The sequence below is a fragment of the Zootermopsis nevadensis genome, unplaced genomic scaffold, assembly GCF_977971745.1.
Source record: "Zootermopsis nevadensis isolate Lab colony 2312 unplaced genomic scaffold, Znev_1.0 Znev_ptg000021l, whole genome shotgun sequence".
NCBI classification, from domain to species: domain Eukaryota; kingdom Metazoa; phylum Arthropoda; class Insecta; order Blattodea; family Termopsidae; genus Zootermopsis; species Zootermopsis nevadensis.
The window spans coordinates 21,707,713-21,733,240 of record NW_028259153.1 but is presented as its reverse complement, the minus strand read 5'-3'; the positions used below and the strand labels follow the sequence as shown (position 1 = coordinate 21,733,240).

General features: G+C 39.8%; 2 protein-coding genes across 6 annotated transcripts in view; one reads left to right on the top strand and one right to left on the bottom strand.

Annotated features, from left to right (window-relative positions):
• wit (kinase protein wishful thinking) overlaps window positions 1-20,693 on the top strand; it is a 27,799-nt gene extending 7,106 nt beyond the window's left edge. For 2 of the 3 annotated variants that reach the window (XM_022064631.2, XM_022064630.2), the window contains 10 exons: window positions 6,153-6,332; window positions 6,541-6,780; window positions 6,989-7,144; window positions 7,252-7,434; window positions 7,517-7,686; window positions 7,888-8,083; window positions 8,164-8,376; window positions 8,937-9,122; window positions 9,284-9,415; window positions 9,574-20,693. In XM_022064631.2, coding sequence (XP_021920323.2) covers window positions 6,153-6,332; window positions 6,541-6,780; window positions 6,989-7,144; window positions 7,252-7,434; window positions 7,517-7,686; window positions 7,888-8,083; window positions 8,164-8,376; window positions 8,937-9,122; window positions 9,284-9,415; window positions 9,574-10,790 — 2,873 coding nt within the window. In that variant the 3' untranslated portion in view covers window positions 10,791-20,693. Of the gene's footprint in view, window positions 1-5,767; window positions 5,892-6,152; window positions 6,333-6,540; window positions 6,781-6,988; window positions 7,145-7,251; window positions 7,435-7,516; window positions 7,687-7,887; window positions 8,084-8,163; window positions 8,377-8,936; window positions 9,123-9,283; window positions 9,416-9,573 lie in introns of those variants that run through there. The other variant, XM_087352376.1, reaches the window with a different exon arrangement.
• On the bottom strand, window positions 20,694-25,458 carry LOC110830174 (uncharacterized). 3 transcript variants are annotated; one of them, XM_087352390.1, is made up of 10 exons: window positions 25,122-25,458; window positions 24,747-24,873; window positions 24,249-24,348; window positions 23,529-23,702; window positions 22,977-23,130; window positions 22,591-22,710; window positions 22,293-22,433; window positions 21,679-21,869; window positions 21,507-21,583; window positions 20,694-20,976 (listed from the first exon to the last, which is right to left on the bottom strand). In XM_087352390.1, exons 3-10 carry the CDS (start codon window positions 24,340-24,342, stop codon window positions 20,851-20,853), a joined length of 1,077 nt encoding a protein of 358 aa, XP_087208516.1. In that variant the 5' UTR covers window positions 24,343-24,348; window positions 24,747-24,873; window positions 25,122-25,458; the 3' UTR covers window positions 20,694-20,850. The 3 variants fall into 3 exon arrangements, with proteins under 3 accessions (XP_087208516.1, XP_087208514.1, XP_087208515.1); XM_087352388.1 differs by lacking the exon at window positions 25,122-25,458 and having other exon boundaries at window positions 24,747-24,935; XM_087352389.1 differs by lacking the exons at window positions 23,529-23,702; window positions 25,122-25,458 and having other exon boundaries at window positions 24,747-24,935.
• Window positions 25,459-25,528: the final 70 nt, after the last annotated feature.

Sequence of the window (25,528 nt, the reverse complement as noted above, 5' to 3'; positions counted from 1 at the left end):
GTGTGTTTGCATTTACATCCATTTGAGCACTGACCATTCTGTTTACGTCATTACGCGTCTCGGTGACGTGTTCTGTTCTTAATGCCTTCTGTTAAATCACGGGACCGGAATGAGGGACTTTGATGTCGGCGGACACGGTCTGAATGTGTGACAAAAAGAATCTAGGACCGTCATGTGACAGACGCCTTTCAATAAGGCCAGCAAAATCTGTAACAAAAAGCAAGATTCTCTTTCTGTCTGTCGTGATAATATTCTTAGCAGCGACTTGTGTTCAATGTGACGATGTCTTATTTCAAGCGACCTTCGTACTCGGTAGACCGGCTATCCTGACTGGGTTTTTTCGTGGTTTTCCTCAGTCCTTCCATCAAATAAACCACAAACAAATAATTCATCAACATTAATATGACTGTGAAAATGAGTTACGTGTTACTCTTACATGAATGTTCGTATTCGAGTTATACGGCATATTTCGAGATAAATACAAACAATCGATCGGTATATCGAAATAAAGATTTTTTGTTTTTATGTGATTTTCGTTTTGCCTTTGTCTGAAAATGGGAAATGATTATAATTGAATGGAAATTTTTATTTTCTTTAACCTTGCAAAACGGAAAAAGAGGCAACTTGAGTAAAATACAGAGTTACGTGAAGTTTTTTCAGCATCCAGCACGTGAGCCCAGAGAGACAGTTGGATCGATAGAGCCCCAGTGGTGTACCGATTAATCGATATAAACTTACGACAGGGCAGAAGTAAAGAAACCGAAAATCTTTTTAGCCCAGTAACATAATTTGCTTAAGTGACTTTAATTTCTGGGCGGGGCTTAATTTTCTTACTCTGTCACAACGACCAGACCGGCTCTGGGGCCCACACAGCCTGGGTTCGTATTTGAACGCCAGGGACAACGTTTATGTACCTGAATCTGTTATGAAATACCCGTGTTAAAAATAAACCTATCTTAGACGGGGGAAAGGTTCGTGATTTTTTTTGTAAGCTGGCTGTAGAGCTTTGTGAATTACACTTTATATAAATTTTGTTAAACATGCCAATTTGCATGTTAAGTGTGTATTTTTGTGTGGTAACAGGAGTTGCGTGCTTATAATTAGATTTTGTGTGTCTTGAAATCTACGTTTATAGGTTATGTAGAATAATCGCGTAATGTACATTGTTGATGAAGGGAATGTGTACAGTATGATGAGACAAAATGTTATCTGTTAGTTTCTTTGTGTAAAACGTCATGTGGGCTCATGGCGGAGGTGAACGCACGAGACACTTGGAGGGCGTTTTCTGATTAGCACGGGTCTAGTGATAATAGGCGTCTAGACACAAAGCAAACTCCGGACAGAAAAGATAAGCTGACACAGTACAAAAAATTAGGAACCACCACCAGCTTCTGATTGTGAGGTTAGGTTATGTTATGTTTTGTTTTGCCTTGAAGGTGGATTTCTGGACTTTGGACACTCTTTTCGTATTGTGAAAAGAACACATTGTTAAAGAAACGTTATTTTTAAAACCCACTTGCCTGTATATTTTTATCGTTATTTTAAAAAGTTCCCATTTCATTTTCGGATTGCCGTTCAGAATAATCGTGCCACATGAAGTTGTGTAATTTCTTCCGGGTTCAAATCCCATACCGGATATCTGGTTATCCCGAATGCAGCCATTCGTGGTTTTCTTCAGTACTTCCTCAAATTAAGCCACAACAGCTTGTTTCCAATTCTTTGTTTGTTAATCATCATATCGTTCACGTAATTAATATCTACGACATTTTAATCGTCGTGAAATACCAAAACGCACTGGGGCGTCGGCACTTTGTCAACAGCAGAGGGCATGTAACGTCAAACAATGGAATGATAATGAACAAAGAAGTGGTCATGACATACTTTGAGGCGTTTTTACAGAATTATCTTCACATGACTAAGAAAAACCACGGAGTGTATAAGGATAAGCTGAAGTCGAAACTTCTGGAATACGAGGGACCGCGACGTATAGAAACTGCCCTGGGCAGAGTGAGATGCGTCTATAATGGCCGCTCAGACTGTCTTACCAGACGGCTTGGCCCTCCCTGCATCCCTGTTTGGAAACGAGTTATATAAGATAAAATTAAAAAAAAAAAACAGAGATCACCGTGAGGTACTTGGTGGAAGCTTGAGCCAGGGAGGGCAGGGGGAAGGCACACGAGAAGAGAGACAGACGAACATGGTTTATTGTAAGCGAGGAATAGAAATAATACGTCTGGATGGTCTACAAAGCGACGATAAGTTTGTAGGAAGTACATTTATTATTCCATCTGTTCACCATTTTACAGGATGTCACTTTCGTTTAAAATATGTGGAGAACATGGATTCGATTTCGAAATCTGAGATTTCAGGTTTTCACGGCTGTGAATAAATCGATTGTGATATTTTCTGTGACGCCATTTAGTCTGGTAGAACTTTGTCGACGTTTCAGGAGTGCTTACTTCTTCCCCCATCATAATTGCCATGATTATGGATGCAGTAAGCACATCCGAAACGTCGGTAAACTTCTAACTGGGTAAACGGCGCAACATCCTAGAAGAGTTTTATTTATTCTCGCCGTCGTTAGAACCAGAAATTTCACCAAATTTGGTACGTTAAGGTATTAGGAAGATATCGATAAATGTTGATTTTTTGGGGTGCCGAAATCTTTGACCTGAAAGTCTGCCAGTTCGTGTTGTCAGTGATGTAAGACGAATGTCGAGAACGTTTGTGCATCCCTGTTTGGGTCGGAGGGGGCAAACCCTGTTCGCCCAGCGCGTAGTGTGTCTGCATGATACAAGGCTAGGTTATGTAGTCATGCACGATCAATATCGTAAGCTTAAATCACGTTCACTTGTTGACTGCATGGAACATCGTGGCGGTTCCGTGTTCTGCCGACTTGGAAGTCCCCATTCCCCTCCAGTACACTTTTGAATAGGTCCTGATTGTATCCTCCAGGCATCTCTCATTAAATGCTTCGCTAGTATCTGTCTCCCCCTCGACTGCCATGAGAGGACAAAGCAGAATTTGTCCATTGACCTTTGGTATCGTCTGCAGTGACGACAGAGTTGTTGAGTCAGTCATCTTTCCCTTGACGGTATGTCTGACTGCGTAATGACGTCATCGTGGAGGATCCCCCCACGTTACGCGACTTGCTTGGGAGTCCCCACCCTGGAACTCGCCATTTAGTCAGGCGCGCAGAAACCCATGTAGGCCTTAACTTTGTTTTTCACCACTGACCTCTTTTCAAAATGTATCGAGAAATGTAAAACCCCCGAAAACGAAATTTCAGCTGTTCTTTGGTTTTATGTGGAGGGGCGTAGAGATTTTAATAGGCACATCGCAGGGATAAGATTGTACCAAAAAAAAGTAGGGGTTTAAGATATTGCGTGGATTCATCTGGTACAGGATAGGCTAGTTTTGGGGATGTTGTTAACATGATAGTTAACCTTCAGGTTTAATAAAAGGTGGGGAATATCTTGACTAGCTGAGTGACTGTCATCTTTCTCAAGGCCTCTGCTCATGGACGTAGTCACAAAACGTAATGAGGGTACAAGTCATGATGTGGTACAGTTAAATTTAGGAGGGTACTGGGGATTCAGAGAGACAAGGAATGCATACAAAATTTTGGTGGGGAAACCTTGTGGAACGCAGTCACTTTGGGCTCTGTAAATGAAAAAAAATCTTATTGCCTAGAGGAATGGAAAATGAATCGAAGTGGCTGATGATACATTCAGCGTTGTACTTTGGTATTTGCGTTATTGAACTTTTGGGTTCTGCTATCAGAGAGTTACTTCATTAATTAAGGTCGTATACAGAAAATATTCAAGGCCCTCACAACATTTCTAGTGTTGTGTCTCGGTGCAACAGCTGACGGTCGATGTTGAAAGTGAGGGTCACTGCATTTTGCAGTGATAGTACATACACATGGTTATTGATCTGACGTCTAGACACTTCCCTCTTTCCCCTCTGCTCATCCAGGGTGCCGCAGCTTTCACTACATGTTGAAATGCTGACTTTAAAGCCGTCCCTATGATTAACTAAAGACCATGCCATGAAGATGTAGTTGGGAGTGGAGGTGTAAGCTCCATACATTCATTCCAGCAGTAGATGTGAATGGTAAACTTCTTTCCTTGGCTACGTTACCTCTGAGGGAGGAACGCTGGTACCCACTGAAAAGAGGGCTGAGTGCCAAAGCTCGTCAGGGGTGCACTAGATGACGGTGAGTGGTCAGGGTCATGCCACGGCTGTTCTTTACCCCTTTGCGAAGGTCACGCCCCCCATTATCCATTGGATAGGAGACAGGGCAGGCCCCAGACACAAAACCTAGAAGAAAAATCTTTTGTCGCTGCTGGGGATTGAACCCTGGTTGTCTGAAGTTCACATCTGATTTGTTTGTTTGCTTATTCATGTTATTAAAGTAAAAGAGTGAACTTATATGGCAGTAAGAAATATCTTATTCATTCTTTAAAATTAAGGGATTGAGAATTATGTTGTACTTGGCTGTTTTGGAGAAGCAATTAAAATTCTTGCCGACATGGGGATTAAGAGATGACCTTCGAGTCACTGTCTGGTGCTTTGTTGTGATTAGATATGATGCATGTAGTTGAAATGTAAGTCAGATAGCAGGGACTTCACTGCGTTATCTTGCTATACATGCCATTCTGACATGAATGCTTCACCACAACACATAACATGACCATTTGAGAATATCTTCACACAGTTTTTAATTTATACATATCTGCTCTTTACATAATAAAGCACTTCAATTTTGTTTTTCTTTAAACGTCTTATTTTCCATTGGTGTATGGCAATTACGACTTGCTGTAAAGTAGCTGAACATTATCCCCACACTCGGGCCAGAGGTGAGGTTAGAAGCGAGTGCTGTGCAGTGTCCAGAAATAAGTTTTATTTCGATATTAAATTTCATTTGAAGTCTGCTTTGTGGTATGTAAGATGAAATAAGTACATAGATTGGTACGTGACGTTTCTGTAAGGGCAGAACTTTTGTGTTAACCAAATTAACATGGCTAACATGAATACTCCACCCTTGCAGTTCTTGCACTTTGTACAATGCATGATGGTAAATCGTAGGCTACGTGAGCCTGTTCCTGATACACTTTTTGGCATGTTGGGTACGTTGCAGTGCAGTTTGCAGACTCGTCGTGCTCATACAGAGCACGCCATCGCATAGGTCGTGCTTATTTTAACTCGTATCCTTACGCATATTTGGTGTTAAGAGAAAGTAAGATCTTTTGGAAAATGCCAGGCTGGTTGTGTCTTTAAACAGGCTGGATAACCTTACGAGTTTTTAAGTCTTTTATTCAGTATTAAATGTGTTATGATGTATGCAGTTGATATGTCATTATTAAATAAATTTAGAAATATATGCTTTACTCTTCATGTCTTCTTAACTGACATTACCCATTTCCGTCGCCTGTCATACTTAGCGAGCATTTGACTCGGTACCTAACCTAACTTGATTGTACCCATGACTGGTTTTTTGTCTTTCTTAAGACTTTCATATCAATATTGGAATAATTCTTTTAAATAGGGCCACATTTTTGCTGATTGCTGTACACAAACAACCTCTCATTGTCAGTTCGTTTGACGCTAAACAATCTTCGTAGTTGATCACAAGTGTTAATGACCTGTGAACTCGCCATCATCTGTTACTTGCTGGTTAAGGAAGCCTTGGGGTACTGGAACTGGTAATGAGATCAGTTTTATGAATCATAACATCAGTGCAATGCCTTAACACCAATCTGATTAAAGTTGCCCTATTATGATGAACTTTGTATCAGCCATTAAGCAAAGTTCAGAATTACGTCGCTGTGTTCAACATTGTGGTGAGCGCTATGCGACTGGATGGTGTGGGCTGTCACAGGCACAGGGTGTATATTTATTTATATAGTTACATGTATTGGTGTTATTGATCTTTATCATTCATAGACATATTTTCAGTCTTTTCAGAATTCTCCCTTATCAATTACTGGGTACCACTACACAAAACCATGATAAGTGCAGCGTGCTGTTTGGACAGGGTATCTCCAGAATGCTTGTCATGTACTTTAATGTCAGACTGTTGCGCATCAGCAACCGCGATATGTATTTGATCACTGAGTGTTCAGTCATTGCTTTTTTTGCGTTTTCAGGATGCTGGGAAGTGTCAGGCAAGCAAGACTGCCATCAGAACGCATGTGTTGCCAACAAGAAACCACCAAAAGCACTAAACAACACCAAGTTCTGCTGTTGCAACGGAGATCTGTGCAACATGAATGTGTCTGACGTGTACGTCGCTTCCCAGGCAGATGATTCCCATATTGAGTCCCCAGGTAAGAATTGTGTTTGAATTTGATTAAGAGTCTAGGAATGAGGAGGAATTGGTCTGTGCCAGTACGGAATCTCGAAGCACGAAGACACAGGAGGACAGAGAGAGTGAGAATAGGAACGAGCCCTTTTAAGGGCAAATTTGAGGGTGCTCTTTAACCCTATCAGTTTACACACACGCAGTTTCATAACATTGTGGTCCTAATATTTCAGCAACAGAGTTTCTGGAGCAGCCGGCTACAGACAAGCTTACTTGGATCATCCCTTTGGTGTGCGTGGGCACATTTGTGGTGGTAATGATGGGTGTGTTGGTATACCGGCTCTGTCACGGTGGTGCCATGGGCGTCTGCAAACCAGCACCTGATGCCGTCCATCTCATGGAGAATGGAGGTGCCAATGGCCTTCATTCTGGCAGCTATGCTCTTGAGCACCTCAAACTTTCCAATACTGTCGGTGAGTAATGAGTGTCTCGGCCCTCTTCTGATTCGTGAATTGGTTAGGAAGCAGCAGGGTAATAGGTGCATTCTCTCTATCTTTTCCTCCTCCTCCCTTCTCCTCCAGGAATACTTATCAATTACGTTACTGAGTGTTTAGCTGTTTTTGTTGTGTCAAATTTAGCTGCAATTTAGAATATCGTTAATATGACGGAGTTCTGTTGCAGGTCAGGGTCGTTATGGGTCAGTGTGGAAGGGAACGGTCAATGACAAGGAGGTGGCAGTAAAGATCTTCCCCAGCCATTATCGCAACTACTTCTACAATGAACGTGACATCTACTGCCTTCCATTTATGGACAATCCTGCCCTCCTTACCTACTTTGGTTAGCAATTGGCCACACCAGTGGATGGTGTACTTTTTAGATTCAAGTTACGTGCTCAGTTGTCTTGTTTCAGTTGTTTGGAATCTTAGGAACCGCTTTGTTTGCAGGCTATGTTGAACGAGAGAGTTTAGAAAACTGTTTGGAGTATCTGCTGGTTTTGTCTTATGCCCCAAATGGTTGTCTGCAAGACTATCTCAGAACGAATGTGTTGGATTGGCCCACATTCTGCAAGATGTCCTTAACTGTAGCGAGGGGCCTTGCCCACCTACACACAGATGTGAGAAAAGGAGGTAAGTGGCAGTGCACATATTAGATGTTCGTGTTTTCGTATCCGAGTGGCGTTTGACTGACTGCGTGTCATCCTGCTTCCAGACAAGTTGAAACCGTGCGTCAGTCACCGGGACCTGAATTCCCGTAACATCCTGGTGAAGGCAGACCTGTCCTGCTGCCTGTGTGACCTTGGTTTTGCTATGAAAATCTCTGGTTCTAAGTATTTCCACAATGGGGAAGAGCAACATGCAGAAACCAAGTCCATTAATGATGTGAGTAACTGTTACTTTACAGAAATGGATTTTTAAAATGTTAAATGCCAGGGGTATGTCCCAGTAGCGGACTCTGTGAACTTGGTAATGAACTTTTTGCTTGCTTGAAAGCCAAAATTAATTTTTTATCTGAATAACCGTGAACTGCGCAAAGAATATTCAGTATCGTAGATAGAATTTCCATTGTACTGGTTGTTTCAGGTGGGCACGCTGCGCTACATGGCACCTGAAGTGTTGGAGGGAGCGGTAAATCTCAGGGATTGTGAATCATCGCTGAAACAGATCGATGTGTATGCCTTGGGTCTGGTTCTTTGGGAGTTGGCATCGCGATGTTCGGACCTGTACCAGAGTGGTGCGGAGACACCTCCATACAGACAGCCATTTGAAGCTGAAGTTGGTGAGCAAACTTGATTTAATGTGGTCAAGATGAGACTTTGCTCTGATTATGAAGGTAGTTACAGAACTGTGCCTTTACAGGTCACCACCCCACATTTGAACAGATGCAGGTTCTGGTGTCTCGCCATAAGGCACGTCCCTTGTTCCCTGAGTTGTGGCGTGACTGGACTGCTGTCAAGCTGGTGCGGGAGACAGTGGAAGACTGCTGGGACCAGGATGCGGAGGCCAGACTCACTGCACTTTGCGTCGAGGAACGGCTCCAGGAATTACCAACACTGTGGGACCGCCAGAGAGGTGCCGTATAATATGTGGTGCTGTAAAGCACTATCTTCTGTTCCAAATGTCTATGGTTCATCACCAAAACAAATTCTGTTCTGTTTTCGCGTTCTTTCCATTATTCGTATCGATGTTTCTTGTGATATCACTATGCTGAATTTGAAGTTCCTGCTAGAACTTCAGCTTAGAAACTTATATGTGCTGAGAACTGTAACTTTTTTATTTTTTGGTGGTACATTTCCAACTAATCTTATGAGCAGAATACAGTACTCATAACATTTTAAAGCCCAGCAGTTCCTATATGTACCACTTATTTCAATATTAAATACACCTTCCTTTTGCCCGCAGACGTATTTAGAAGTTCTCCTCGGATTCTCAGAATAAACAGTGATTATTTACTTAAATATGAAAGAATTGACCCTTGTAATAGAGATGAGCTGTTTTCTTTGAAACAAATATTGCAGATTGTGTGTGCACGCTTGCGCATGTGCACGTGTTTTGGTTGTTTCTTTGCTAGGACGACTTCGGATTTGTCAGTCGCTGGCTGTAAGTTCCTCATTGCTGTATGTCTCTTGCAGGAACAATGTATGTATCAGGAGTTAGTCCAACAGTGAACCCCACCTTTCCTAACAGCGGACAACAAGCCCAGCTTGTCGCAACTGTGCGCAGCAGTGTAAATAACAATACAGGAGCCGCAGTTGTGTCCAGCGGATTGCTGGGCGACTCAAACAGGCAGCTGCTACTGGATTCAGGGGAGGATACAGGTACCCCATTTATATTTAACATCTTAAGGTGCCGAGTGTATCAAATAGACTTTGGACCATGTGCAATGTTTAAGATAATTAGAGTGTAAAGGAAGGGTTCTGTCATTTTTTGGAAAGATTCTTAATTCAGAGATGTGTAATTGCGGGTGGTGTGTTTGTAGGCTGCTCTGTTCGGTCTGGAAGCCAGAGCAGTGCCACATTTGGTAAGGACACACGAGAGTCAACCATATCGGAGGGAACTGTAGAAACAATGGTGACCATGTCCCCATCTGAGCCACACCCGGACCCATCATGTAAGTGTATACTTTGAATTGAACCCATGCCTCTAGGTAAATTTGGTTATCTAAAATTTAAGTCTGACTTTGGACAGTCCAAGACTTGGATCTGTTCCTTGATGTAAGGCCACTTTATTGTCATCCTGTAACGTAGTATGTTGCTTTACAATTTGCAGACAAGAACTCCAATCACACGGCAACACTTGTAAACAGTTACGGTGTGTCATCAGGCATTCAGTCCCTGTCACGAGGGGCCTTGCAACCATACCAGGGGCGAAACCCATGCATGGAACGGAACCTGATGCTACAGGCTCCGTCAGACGAGGAGCTGTCTTGCAATGGCAACACGCTGGTGGACCGCTCCTCTAAGCATGCCGCTGGCCAGTACATGGCATCATTTGAGTCTCAGTCATTGGTATCACATGACTACCTGGGCATGTCGCAGAGTGTGAACAACAACAGTCTGCGTCCTGCCACGCCCATTCCTTACGTGCAGAATGCTGTGTATGATTCCAGTAACACTACCACGTACGCCACCATCCCCAAGCAGCCAAACATTCCTGGGAATGGTTCTGCCTTGAGTGATGGAAACAAAAGTGCATCAAGGTGGGGCAACTGGGGCAGGAGCGGTGGGTGGGGAGGACTACGCAAACTGCTGGACTCGAAGAAGTATTTGCTCTTTGGAATGTACACAGCCAAAGACAGATGTGGCAGTGAACAGACTAACAGGATGTCAAATGTGAATAAAGACAGTGATGCTCTGATTGAAAGTGATGAGTCCAAGTCAAATCTTTTAGTCCGCCAGAATGGGTTAACACCAGCCCTAAAGAAATCACCCATGATAATGGAGACTCGGGTATGCCTCCTCCCAGCAGGTGGGAAGAAGAATGGGGTGGTGACATCAGTTATGTCTCCATTAAACCAATGCAATGAAGATACCCAGAACAACAAGAGTATCAACGAGGACGAGGTCTCCAAAACATCCAAAAACCGCCGACCATCAACCCTGCCGCTCATTAAGCCAAATGCCGGCTCACGACAAAGCCTTGAGGATCATTTCCAGCAAGTGTTTGGCACTCGGAACTCTGACTCGACCACGCGCCTTTTGAAGGATCCTAATTCTCGTATTAAAACGCCTGGCGACGTCCCCCCATCCGTGAGGCGGATACGCGGCAAAGGGAAGTCCGGTGCCAGATTTTCACTTTACGATGACAGGATGATGACAGGCAATTGCTATGGACCAGAAACTGCTTTGTCACCAGGTGGTGGGAAGTCCATTAAGAATGGTAGCGTTGGTCAAACGCTGTCTGGCTCAGTACCAACCAACATAGACATTTCTTGTAACAGAACTGTGTTGAAGCGTAATGGAGTGATGGCTGCATCAAGTTTCTGAGGCAGCTGCAACTTAACCAGGGAAGTTTTGCAGGTATCTCACAGTAGATGTAATAGTGCACCACTTGATGCACGTGTGTTTGGATGAAGTATCTTGCACTGCTTGTGGAAACGGTATCATGCAGCATACATTGGGATATTCCCTTCCACAGTAGGCATAAATTTGGTGATAAGAAATTTGTCATTATTATTAGATTTAAGGTGAAAGAAGTGCATGAACTAGTCTTACGTCTTTGTCTCTTTCGTGTATTTTCTATCATTATAGTAACACTACGTATTCTGTTCTTACGTAAATGCTTTTACAATTATTTAGCATCATTTTTGGCAAAACTGGCATGGAACAAATTGAAATCTGAAAATTTGGAAATTGAAAATATTTTATTTAATTCTATTTGCTTTAGAGTGTTAGGATATCCCTGAAGCTCTCTCCTGAGAAATGATTGGCTGGAAAGTGAAGCTGACTGTGCACCTCCATCAACTGCAGAGGTTAATGATTTCTGTGATACCTCCCTGCTCCCATTCTATCTGCAGCTCATTTTCTTAAGCACAGAGACAGCTTCTGTTATCAGCATGCAAAATGTTACGTGGTTCTACTTTTATTCTAGACTTACAAACCACGTGCTACTATATTAAAATTAGTGTAAGGGAATCATATATATAAGATTATCATGAAAATCAGTCTATTACTTCAAAAGTTATAAATTGGAGATATGATAATAGCATAAACTTCAATCACCTTTGTTCGGTGGCTAAATAGCTATCTCTCTGATAATAAAACCCGAAGATTGGACAGTTCTGCTTTAACTCGGGGGAACTCGCCACTGAATAGACCACCTCAGCACAGTAGAATTATGGTTGTTGAGTGGAATGGCATGCCAGTGTTATATGACATGGATGTCACGTCACTCGTGAGTTGCTTTTGACCTAGAAATTTTAAATTTGGTAGTATCTGTTGTCATGCTGATTGTGACAGAGCGTCTCGGTTTTTTAATCGTACGTCGGTGACGTCCCTGTCAACAGCTTTGTTTCCACATCAGTGCTTTGATACTACATGAACAAGTGAAATGTGTCGTGCACGGTTCAGCTTTTTACTCTGTGCGGAATTTGAACCAGGAACCAAGACCTCCAGTGCCTATGCAGGGCTGCCAACCCTGTGAAAATGTACAACCATTTACAAAAATTTATTGTACAAATTTGATGTGCAACAACTAAACCTGCGTACAAATATTTTTGTTTGTGATGGAGATGCCAACCGTCACGGCAGCAATTTACTTGTTCAACCAGCCACGTGTGTCACCTTTCAGCTCAAAATGAGCTTTTTTTTTTTTTTGCTGTAAGTGGAATTATTTCTTGTTCTGAATGTGAGGTTTGCCCACCTTGCAACTTTTTGTCATTTATTTTGCGAGAATTGTGCCGTGTGCTTCTCTCAGTCTCAGATGCCAAGTAATTCATACCTCAGACCTGCAATTTGTTGGAGAATGCCTGTTTGAAAATCCGTTTCATTAACCCTTTTCAGTCCTTTGATGTGATTTCAGGCGTACCGTAGCAGTACTTGTGCTGTTACAAGAATTTGCTGTATTCAGGTGCCATTGGTCTGTTTAAGTCTGAAAAGTCTGCTGTTAAATCTTCTCTTCTCTAAGTAATGCTTTTGTTTCAGTTGAGAGCATTTGGTTTCAGAGTAGTAAATATTACATGTGTAATTGTGCCCTTGAAAGGATATTTGTGCCCTGGTACTGAGATGAAGCTTCGACAGCTGCGTAGAGTACTAGTCAGCTTTGGTTTTGCTCCACTTCAGACACAGTTAACCATCGTTAGTGCAATTTTTAAGGCTCCAGGAAGCCTGTTATAATCGTGAAACAATTGTAAGAAAATTAGGTTGATAAATTATATATTTTCTGGTCATGTCCTTGAAATTTAAATAAGGAGTTACTTAAATGTTTTGTAGGTGGTTCGGCAAACGGTCGTATTAGTTGCACGTAAAATCGTTATCTCTGCTGTAATAAAAATTCTTATTAAAACAGCAGTGAAACTAAAGCATAAATGTATGTAAGAATCTTCTTTCTTCGAACATTTGCAATTGACAGTGTATCAGAATGATAAATTATTTCACCATTATGTGCGTTGGTAAGGTGAACTGCCGTAAGTTTGGACATATCTCTCATGTTTGTGCACACAGTCGCAGCTTCTAACTTACAAGCACAACGCACTTTCAACTTCTGACCGTCCGGGGTCATGTGTCTTTCAGTGATGCACTTCTGTCTTGTTGCACACAGTGAATGATTCTGTAACGTGCATCTCTTTAGCGTGAGAAAGTGAAAGGAACTTGACATGGTTGTTTGCATGCAAGGTCAAACCTAGCCTTGTAAGATTAACATATGTCAGTTGTTGCTGCCCATCAACTTGTTTTTTCTGTGGTTTTGTATTTTGCCACCAGAAGTCACCTCCTGCCTTTGTCAGAAGTGATTGAGATCATTTGCTTTGGATTTGGGAGGTACAGATTACTATTAACTGACCTATCGCTGGGTTTTATAATACAGTTGGGTGTCATGTGTGATGTACCGGGCCATGACACCAGCTATCCTCACTGACGTTCACTAATATTTTATTATTGGTGTGCAAATGTGTAATAATTGCCTGATGATGTAGTCATAATTGTTAATTGAAATTTCTAAGCTTCCATTTGTGCTACTTAATGATGCACAGTGTTTCTTCAGTTGATCTTTAAACTTGGACTCGGACTACGCGGTGTCTGAAACTTCTTAGTAACAAAGTTGTATGACATGTTAAGTGTTGCTCAGGCAAAGCTGTCCAGTACAGGAAAAATGATAGCATTTGTGATAATCGCATGATCTGTTAATATAAGAAACTGCGCAATATATTGTATGGACAAGAAATGTCGCAGAGCTGCCTACCTGTGAGGAGGCAGTACATCAGTATCATCATGAAATGACAGCAGTTGAAATTATTTATTTATTTATAGTTTAAAGAAAATGTCAAGCTCCTCATGTTTATATGATTGAGTCTCGCATTGATATTGTTACACATTCAGAACATTTAGCTGGAAACCCTTTCATTGCTTGGCAGTTATTTTTGCGTGTAATCTAAATGGAGAAACATTTGTTTTCACCGTTCAAGGCATTTTATAGGATTCAAAGAGAAGACATGTAAATCTCCTCTCTCACAGAGTTGAATTTCTGACGCTGTGAATATAATAGTCGGGTTTGCTTTGTGCCACAGTTTACAGTTGCTATTGCGCCTGGCACAGGTTTCCCATGGCTTGTAATCAAGGCCTGATTAAAAGTTGTAAATTTTTGCGTAGCAGTAAAAGGGTTTGTCAGTCTTGAGGATGTGTTGCATGTTTATGTTATGCATATATTTAAGAAACGCTTTATTTTTTGCTTTACTATATAATGCAATATTATTTCAGTTTACTAGTGATATTTTCCACAAAATGGAAAACTCTTTTTTGTTTTTGTGTACACTATTATTATTATTATGTTATGAAATGCATAGCATTTCCCAAGCAACAGAAAGCTTGCAAAACAATTGATATTTTATTGCAATGGTTATACAGCTTCAGTTTGTGTCATTGTTTGTATTTTTTATAATGATGTTACTTTATCCCTATTATTATTATTATTATTATTTTTGTATATAGTACAGATATTTGTAGCCAAGACCTGCCGAATTGTTGCTTTTCCAAGTTCCTCAGCTACTGATGATTAACAAGTGGCTTAACCTGTTGGAAGTTGGTTTCTTTTTTTTGTGAGTGTAACCTCAGATTTGTTGGTTAGAGATTGGAAAGGTCATCTTATCATAAGCAAAGACATTAATAAGTAAGAGTAACACTGTTAATAGTTGAAGTACATGAGGAATGTCTAAAAGAAAATATGAAGCATACTTATAATCAGCCATTTTAAAAATATAATTTTTATGTAGCCCCTGTGGGCAAAATTAATATCAAAATCAGTTTCTAACAAAATCAGAAGGCTTGTAGCCAAACGTGACGTCAAGACGGTTCATGTTCCGCGAAAGAAAAAATATAAACATGGTCAGGCCGTTCAAGGAAGATTTGTGTCCGAAAGTCCCCGGCGTGTACCAGATTCCACGTGAATGCGGGAAAGTATATGTAGGTCAAACTGGGAGATCCATCGAGGTTAGACGCAAACAGCATATCAGACATCTCCAACAGCGTGAGTTGTTAGACTTGCGGGTTATATGGACCACATCGCAAAGGAAGCAACAGAAATTCAACAGAACCGGGAACTTTCAACAGAGACGGAGGTTTTTCATTGAGCCAGGCCTGGTACCCAGTGACGAACAAGTTATCCAATCGGAAAAATAGGTTAAAATTAGCAAGTTCGTCACTCCGCGCACCAGTCCAGTGGCTGACGTGCAGCCAGTAATACGGGGCCGTTGGAGGGGATCTCCTACAGCTTCAGTACCCTGAGGAAAGTACTTTTTTCTTTTGGACACAAGCCTTGAAAATCTTGCTAATTAGAAAGACAAGCACATAGTGTTACTCAAGAGGAGTCAAATGGAGATTTGACTTAGGCAGATGCAACCAGGTGCCCCATTTATTTTTTTTGGAATTTTGTCGTATTTATTGATCCCTACGGTGTTTCCTTAGACATGTACTGTGATATTGCCCTGTCTTGATTTTCCAAACTGCTATTCATCTGGATTTAACTGGCTTAGGATCATGCTTGGTGGCAGGTATCGGCAGTGTTGAATCATTAGTTCTGTTACAGGAGAGTTCATATTTTACTTTTTTGAGTTGTAGTAAGATGGCCACTACACTAAATTTGTTAATGTGACAGCATTTTATTATGCATATATATGTAGCTGTAGTGATCCTTGGAAAGGCAACTATTGTTAATTACCCCTGCAGCAGCATTGCGTCTTACGGATTGTCTGGATTCTGCACACCGAGTCTTGAATTTTTATGCAGCTGTATCAACTGTTTGCATCTCACATCACATCCTTTCATTGGATGGCACCATCCTAACAGAGACCCGTTCATCCTCATTACTGTTTGGTAATTTGATACATCGGAGAACACATCATGTCTCATAATTTCCGTACATGGCTAAACTAAAGTTAGTGTTCATAAGTATGTCTGTCTCCTGTTATAAACATTTGCACTGAGAAGTTATTTCTGCTCTAAACCTCAGCTAATTTTCACAGGGGAGTCTGACCACTATATGAATTATACTCATTTTGAGGCTATTGTATGCATCGTGGTTGATTTAGCAGTATTTTAATCGTAAATAGTTCAAGAGAAATGTTGTGCCTTAAAGGTGAAACAATTGAAGGTAGTTCAGGGCTTCTATAATAAGAAACTGAACAAGAGCAATGCTTGTGTAATGGAAAGTTGCTACTCTGACTGCTTTCAGGAAAATAATAATTGCTTCCCCCCAAATGCAGCAGGCTCTTGATTAAAAGTTATTGACCATCAGACAACTACAATAATAATAAATTGGGGCATGCCTGTTTTCTTCCCAACTCATAATTATCCTGTATTTTATCATAAACGTGTCTTATGTGATTAAAGCTTATAACAGAATGCGATATTTTTTTTACATTGCTCTGTAAATGGCAAACAAAGCTTAAGGGGTTTGAAGACATCCCCAACTAACCATGTAACCATTAGTTTCAAAGAGAGTGGTAATTTAAAGATAATTGAATTCTGTTTGTACACGTGGAATATGTGGGGTTGTGCTTGAAGTCAGTGACAAGGTTAGGTTGACATGTGGAACAAATTACAGTCAGGAACTATAACAATTAAAACAATGTCATTAATGGAAACATAAATTATAAAATTCAGTTTTTTTTAAAAAAAAAAACATTGGTAGGCAAACTAGTTCATTCAGGAGGTATCCAGTTTGAATCTCAGCTCAGAGTCTGCTGTACAGTCTGAGGCTTTGGTAAATTACAGGAAAGTTCCATGACCATTCATCTCACCAATCACAATCATCTTTTTATTATTATTATTATTATTATTGAATTATTATTATTATTATTCAGTGCTGCATGACCTCTGTAGTTGACACAGTATAATTAAACAGAACACGCACTGCTGCCAGCAGGGATGTTACAGTGTAATAGCAGAGTTATTTAATGTCTATGTTACTTATTATTAAGTCAGTTACTGATGCTGTGCTGGAAATTAGTGACAGGCTTTGTTTTTATCAATTTCCTCTGTTGGAACTGAATGAGAAGACAATACGGTTATGTTCAAATGAGATGGTAGACCTTGGAGTGGTCATGTTTTGTGCTCTTGCTTGTAGTTGGCAGGACTGTAGATAGAAGAAGCTTTATATTAATGCATGGTGGAAGTGTTGGCTGTCATGTGGACAATTTTAAGTTGCATTGCTAGATTCCTACTTGTCTGTCTCAACTCAGTTTTTCAATTACAACTTTGGAATTAATTGCCCTGAGTCTGAAACTTGTGTGGGTCTCAGGCTAGAACATTTAAATCACAAACACATTTTTACTGAGTCAAGCTTGATACTTTTTTGTCTATTATATTTGTCAGACTGTCCAAAAATTAAAAGAAAAAGAAATTTGTGTTGAAGCTGGAGATCTATGTTTTGTTTTTAATCAGTATAGATCTTGTATTAAAAGAGGTATGCTAAACAATGTGGCATTTAAGAAATCACATTCCAGCCCAATATAATCCTTCCAACATTGTTAGAAAAATGGTATACATGAGGCCATGACCCATAAAAGGTAACAAAGTTTTTTTTTTTTTCCCTTTTTTCTCTCCCCCCCCCCCCCCCCCCCCCCTTCTTTGGGTTGCAAGCAGGCAAGACTATGTAGATGGTATGCTTGAAATTCAACTCAGGGCATGAATAGTTCAGGAAAACTTTGTACAAATTGATTTTGTAAAGTTGTCCATGTGGTGTAACACTAGGAAACTTCTCAGCCTGCATGTTGGCATATCCAGCGCACGTTATTAAATCTGGACTCAGTTGTCGATGACCACCACTGACATTGTGTGGTTTTGCATTTTCATTTAAGAGATTTGTATTTTCATGTGTTTGCTGTTTTAAGGTAGGGAGAAGAATATTTCCGCTAATAACTGCAGCTACATGGCAAATCTGACACGTTTGTGCCAGGGAGACCAGAGAATCATATAAGTGTTCACAAAATTCTGTCATACAGACGAGATGTAGGTATCGTGATTAAATTACTGAGTAAAATGTTTCATTGCAACATTTAAGAAGGAGGCGGAACCCATGTGGTATGCCAATGGCAAACCCAGTTTGGCATGAATGTGTTAAAAATAGTACATTTTAGTTGACGTATCTACTGAATCTTTTGTGCCATGTTCAGGCTGAGAAGTTATGGAGGACAAAGACTGATGATTGCTGACAAGCAGCCTTTTATAAGAAGCAGCTAAATAAAATCGCCTTATTGTGGTGTGTCGTGTGTGTTGTATAAACCTATGGGGTGAAAGAGCACAGCAACAGAAAATAAAGAGTAAATGGAAATTGTGTACTGGATGGTAAAGTGTTTGTAAACCAGAGTGGCCACAGCAATGACTGGACAGGCATACCACAATATGTTTCATTTAAAAATAGTACTTTTCCGTTAGAATTCCTCAGGTTCTTCCAGACACCCGCCATCAAGTCCATGACCTCTACATACTGTTTCACAAGTAATTTTCTTTTAGAAAGGGAAACAATTGAGGTAGTCAAAAAATTAATGTGTTTATAAAATTAGTATCTCATTGCTTTTTGTTGATGTATTTTAAAATAATATTAACACACAAAGAAGATCTAGTGTTAATGTATTGTGTACACATAAGGTGTTTACAACCCATAGTTTTGGAATCCCTGACATAGGTATTGAAGATAGTTTCCAAAATTTCTGCATGTAAGTGGTCGCTGGAAGACAGTAAAGATATAAGCAATCGGTAAATGGAAAATTACAAACCACCTGCTCAGTACTGCGCTATTTGAGTGAGTTATAGTGCACCAACTTTTCGCTTTGATTTTGGACACCTGATAAATCCTTAACGGAAGGGTTAGTTTTCATATTTTCAGTAATTAACAGTTGTGATTCTTTTATCAAGGTTTCCTGCCATCTAATCCTTTCTCATATTATATTCAATCGCAGGACATTGAATCGTGTTCTTGAAGCTTGTTGCATTGTATTTGCTCTGATTCGTTTTGAGAGCTGAATAACACTGCTTTTGTAGACTGTGTAAGTGGACAGCCTGTGGCCTCTCTGTGTGAGTTTTATTAAGAACAAAAATTAAAGCTGTGATTAAGTTTGAGCCCCTGTAATGTAGGAGTGAGGGCTTTAAATGTCGTTGGTTCCAACAGTGTCCCATAGAACACTTCTAATGCCAAGCTATGTGAGGGCTGTGATGTTATAGCAGTTGGGGCAGGTGCGAGTCATATTGGCGGCTCTGACTATAGCTGTTGAGATATGTATTACAGTTTTAATGATCATCTGCAGCACTAGTCAGTCAAAATTTATGGTGCACTTTTATGGGAACTGTTGGTTCTAGTTGTATGGCAGTGTGAATTTAAAACAGAAGTGTTCCTCATCTTTTGGTGCTGCTGCTCTCTGATTATTATTGCACAAAGATCAGTGGTGGCAGCTAACGGAGAGATCTTTGTGTGATTCGGTGGCAGACGGCAGATTGCTGTGGCCTTATGATGCACCTTGTCTTTCTTGGAAACACGTGCTCTTGAGCATTAATATTGTTTGTAGGTCTTACTGCGGGAACCTTTTAACTGCTAAGAATGATGTAGCATTCCAATCTGATAGATAGGCTTTATGTGAAAGAATGTTTCACTTTTATAAACTTTAGGTAAATATAAACTGTAAAATTTGAAGCTTTTGTGGTGAGTAAATGCACTAAAATTCTCTTAGATAATCAGCTGTGTCAAAAGTGAGTTAAAAAACCAATGATTTTTATATCTGTTGTGTGTCCATTGACCACGATGATATTGATGGAGCAGGTGTCCGTTGGGTTTTTACTAAACTTTTTGACATGAATTTTAGTGCAAATATAAACTGAAGAATTCCATAACATCTGATTTACAGGTGCTGTAAATTGTTGGATTCACATTATTATTATTGTTACGATCATCGGCGCATAAAACATTTGGCGTTGTTCTGTAAATCAAGCGGTTACAAAACAGTTTTCACATATTTTGAAGTGACAACCTGTTTCTTCCAAACCTTTCAGTTTTTAAAAATTTGTTGAATCGTAGTTTGTTTTTTGAACATCATATCTGACAACAAAATTAAGTAGTATTGATCTTTGGTAATAGTGGCAGTTTATATGTTAAAACGATTACATTGAAAAGGTTTATATATTTGTTTTATGTCTGGCAACGTTTCTGTCTCGATGTATTTTTGTAGTATTGTAATTTTATTTTAGTAGTAGCTCAAGAGTGGTCGTTTCTCAGGATAAACTCGAGGAGCCGTGTTAATTAAAACAGATGGGTGACAAAGAAGAACATTCCATGGATTACTGACCATGTTTAATTGATATTGTTTAGTGTAGTCGAAAGATAAATGACAAACTGGCAGTAAGTCACAGTTTATCTATACTATATTGTAATGCTCACGCTCGCAAACATGTTGGACAATAGCACGCTCCAGTTTTATGTTCTGGCACCAACACAGAACCAGCCTCTTGTCAGCAGCTGGAAACTCTGACCTTGTCATCACCAGCTGCAGGCTAAAAATGTTTGTGGCGAGGTCACAGTCCCAGCGCCTTGCCTTGTGTGCAGATGCATGTGAATCTCAGATATGACGAGCATCTGGCGACTTGTTGGTGCGAGACATGCCCTCATTTTTCCACAGTTTTGGGTACAGAGAAGCAAAACTTAAACACAATGGAAAGAAAGAAATATAATAAAGCCACTGTAACTCAAAATATGGAATGTAAGTTTTCTTGTAGAGTTTATACCTTTTATTTTTTTGTCCAAACATGGCACTTCATTCAACTGAAGAAATTTTTCACCTGAAAGTCTGTTGAAACTGGATATTCAAGCTGATATGTCTGTACACATTTTTGTAGCGTCTGATTTCATTTAGCCGAACTGCCCATACTTGACAGTGAAGCACTCAAACTTGACAAGATCATCACTGCTGACGGTCTTGTGTGTGCTTTGCATGGCCGTCGAGAAATCAGCTAATGTAACGTCACGAGCCACAACCTGCAAAATGTAAATATCATCATGCCCACGCTTAAGTGTTCCTTATTCTCAAATGAAATGTTTCCATGTTGCTTAAACTGCATGCAATAGCTCATTTGCCCTAAAAGTGGGGATAACATAAAATGTTATTAGCCAGATCTGCAATTCTTATCGAAACATTTTTAGGTTTAAGACAGAAATTCATATTCTGCAGTTGCTTTCATAGAATCCAATGGTTCATCCAGTCTGCACTTAGGTCTTCCAAGTGCTTCTCTTCAGCTTTCCTAATCAGAATTTTGTGTGTTTTTCTTATTTTACCCATGCATTCTACATGCCTCATCCATTTTATCTTCTTGATTTAATCACCAGTTATCATTACCATGAATTTATCATCTCTTGCCAGATTGTTCTGTTAGACGTAATATTATGCACACAAAAATAATTTTTGGATTTTATATGTGCCCTTGAAATAGGTTTAGGAAATAAGTATATAAATAGAATGATAATATTAAAATTAATTTTAAGGGAAATAGATTGTGAAAACTTGTTACCTTATCAGCTGGCAGATCGCACAGTGGTCTCTGAACAGCACCTGGATAATTACTGGCACATGGCATTATCTGGCCGGCTGCAACACATGTGCCGTACAGTATTTAGAGATCAGAGTTTGTATAAGTGTAGGAATTGCTTTCACGCTGTTGAATCGTAGTGTCAAGTACTTACAGGAAGTGGTGACCCAGTGAGTAGCTTTGACCATGTCACGCATGGGCTCTAAAAGTGCGCTGCTTGTCAGGTTTGCGAGGTCACAACCTGAGTAGCCATCGGTTTTCTCCAGAAGCACCTCCCACTCAGTGTTCGACAGGGACAGGCGGGCTCCGGAAGTGTGTATCTGGAGTATCTCCATTCTGTCTTTCCTGTGGCGAGGTACACGGAGCAAGATTTTGTGTTTCTTATTAGTTATGGTGACAATCCTGAGTAGCACTTATTAACATTTCTTCATCCATTTATCTGTGTGTATGCATATATCAACAACTGAATGGATTTTCATAAAATGTTATACTGTGAAATTTACCAGAATTTGATGACTCATTTCAGTTTATGTCAGACAGCAGTAGTGGGGACTTTATGTGAAAGGCTGGATACACAGATAACATGCCTATTTGACGATCTAGTCCCCCCCCCCCCATTAAGAACAAAGTGGAAGCTAAAATGTTAGAATGAATGTAATTATAATCTGGTCTCGTAGAGTGGCAGAATCTGCTGTTCTGTAGAGTTGTTTGAGCCTGTTCAAGAAAACGGGTGTGATATATTTTAAGGTTATACAATAGCATTCATACCCTTTAGGCAGTGGAACATAGATACGCCTTTGAAAGCGTCGCAGGAATGCAGAGTCGATGTCCCACGGACAGTTTGTAGCACACATCAAGAATATTTGTTTGTCACATCTGTCCATCTGTGTCAGTAGCTCTGTCTTCATCCTGGCATCATAATCAACTTAATTAATGGACTATTCAGTAATAGAGATACTACATATACAGACATAGACCTAAGTTCTGTTGTATTTTATGAGTCATACTTCACATTGGAAAATATTTCAGGATTTTAATGAGATCTGTATTTTATGCTGTACGTCACCTGCGTGTTGAATCCTGCTCTGTGGATGTTCGCTGGCGACAGATGCTGTCCACCTCATCTATGAATACCACAGAACATTCACCTCGTTCCCGTGTGTACTCAAACAGTTCCCGGATCAACCTGAATCAACAGATCACTTCATTATGATGGCAGAGATGAAACACTTCTACCTTCAAATTAAAGTAATGGACAGAGAACACACAGAATTTTCCAATTCCATCAGTCTCCTGTTTCCAAGCATTCATCTGATATGCAAGAGGAACCCAGTTCAATTCCTCGCTGAAAACAGTCAGATTTGCTTTCCACTTGCACGGTGCTGTATCAGAAACCTAATCATCCTCTGTTTAAAAAATATGGCATAGGTACAGCGTGTTACTTGTACTCACTTTTCAGTCTCCCCCACCCACGAAGAGAGCAGGTCAGCACTTGTCACACTATAGAATGGAATGTTCAGCTCTGCAGCAAATGCATTGACGAGCTGTGTTTTTCCTGTTCCTGGCGGTCCATACAGCAGAATGCGAGTGCATGGCTGGAGGCCACCTTTAATATTATTACGTAGCTTCATTAATTAAAATCAGATGCATACAAAATAACACTGCCTAACTCCAGAAGACAAACTCGATGTGGTTTAATTATTTATGTCTAGACCCTGGCGTGAGTCAGTTTGATACACCTTTAAGGGTTAAATCACTGGCAATGTTAACAGAAGTTGTGTTTATTGATGCAAATGAGAAGGAAACACATGATAAAAGTAGGATCATGTGGTAGCTGTGAATCCTTGATTTTCTTCAACAGCTGTACAAGGAGAGGGTTATTTACAGTTGTTAAATCTGACATATTTTAAATAAATTGTGAGAAACATTAATGAACTCTCAGACTGATCTTTATGATGTGGTGTGTCCTGTAATAGCTTTACTGTATTTTGGTTTGCGCTGCACCTGTGAAGAGGTGTGGGAACTTGAGGGGCAGAAGCACTGCCTCGCGCAATAGTTTCTTTGTTTCTGGAAGTCCTGCCACAGTATCCAGTCCTCCTGCACTCGGTACCTGTCTTGTGTCCTCGATACATCTTCGACGAGCAGACTTGTCTGAGTCCGCATTGGTAGAATGCTCCCCTGTGGGACAGCCATGCCTCCAGTTATGATGAGGAGTGGGAATTTTATGCAAGAGTTGCACCATGTAAGGATGCATTTAATTGTCTTTTGGTTTATGACCCACCCAAATTTTCTGTGGTCTTTGTATGCATTGTCTGGGAATGACACTTATATTTTGGTACCTTCTCATGTGTCAGTTTACTTAAAGACATGAATGTGAATTATGAATTTGGAATGGTTTGCATTTTTTTAATTATGTTAAAATATTTGCATTTAGAGACAGCAAGACTACTAGTCATCAGTTCAGGCTGACATTTTAACCTCTTGAAGCCTGAAGCTCATCTAAATAACATTTAATAATTCAGTCTGTACCTCACAGAAAATGCAACACTTCACCATTATAGAAATGAACTGGTTTTTGCTATTTTGAGAAAACTCTCTGAAATAGGAAATCGTGTACAAACCACTGTGCCATGTTAGAATTGTTTTATCCATCTATTTTACTGCCTAAACCTAATTTATTGTGCTTTAAAACCAATGAAATGGATATAAAAAAATAAGATTTACATGTGTTTTTTGCCCCAGATGTTGAGTCATCATTGTACATCATTTCCATGAGAGTTCTTTTTTGCCACTCCAGTTGATGAACTGTCTGATACATCACTTCCTGCAATTACATGATTTAGTGTTAGCTTTCATAAAGAATGTACATTGGCAGTCCATGTCTCTTCATTATAAGCACTGTGTGATTATATGTTGTTTCTAATAGAATAGCCATGCAAGGATGAACCCTGAATTTACAAATAAAAGACAAAAAATTATCCTCATATAGTTGGCTTACTGGAGTGACTGAGAGTATTAAGAGAAAAGAGGATTTATAACCTCACTGCCCCTCAGTCAATAAGCAGAGGGAAATATGGCCCTAGATCTGTAAAAAGTTGAGAACCCAAGGTCTAAAAGCTCAAAGTATTTTCTGCTGTCTTGTTCTTTCATCATTCAGTGAAATGAACAAAAACTTGATGGGGCTTCTATCTAGTAACCTCATTTGTAGTCTTAAGTTCTTACCGAATGGAAGCTGTTGGTCTCGCAAGCTAGAATGCTCTCAGCAATCTCCTGGCAGTGTGCAAGCAATTGTGTCACCAGGCTTGTGTCAATGTCAGAGCTGCTAAAGACTTCAACCACTCGGAGTAAACTACAAGAAAGGGGTGCTCTGTCATTTTTGTATGACATAATTTCCACAACGTGTGTAATTGAATCTTGTGCTTTGCTTTTTGTATATGAGTTTGTTTTCATTATATCCAGTTCTTTTACACATAAGGCTACTTTTACTTCAAACAGATTAAGAGAGAGAACAAATTAGTGAATTTTGTATAATCTGAACATTATGTTATCTTTCAGTACTTTTCATTTATATTTGGCATCTGTTGCAATTTTACTTACCAGGTTTTAAGTTCTTAAGTGCAATGAGGCAACATGGAATCATGAAAAATAAAATAGCATTAAATGTGGCTGCAGTACAAATGACATTAAGGACAAATTTGAGTCAATATGTATTATGTAAATTATAAAATGAAATATACCACCATATTTGAAAAGAATTGAGTCAGTCACATAACTTGAATTAAAAGTGGAAAATAAATTTTCAGATTTGAAAGAATTCACTGTCATACGTTGTAAGTGAAATTGATCAGACATTTCATGTAATTGGAGTGCACGTTCAGGTATAATTGAATTTCGCGGTCTGAGAAGTAGGGGCAATGTAAAATATATTAATTTGTATCTTCTAATTTTACGTGCTTAATAAGACATTACATTAAGTACAATTTTAAGTTTAAATTTGAAGTTCG

Excerpts from the sequence above, each read along its gene's own strand:
- LOC110830174 (XM_087352388.1), bottom strand. The coding sequence starts at position 24,911 with ATGTCATACAAAAATGACAGAGCACCCCTTTCTTGTAGTTTACTCCGA. Across the intron at positions 23,703-24,248 it reads ATCTGGGGCAAAAAACACAT|GGGAGCATTCTACCAATGCG; the intron begins GTAAATCTTATT and ends GCTGTCCCACAG. Across the intron at positions 22,434-22,590 it reads GAGCAGGATTCAACACGCAG|GATGAAGACAGAGCTACTGA; the intron begins GTGACGTACAGC and ends TTATGATGCCAG.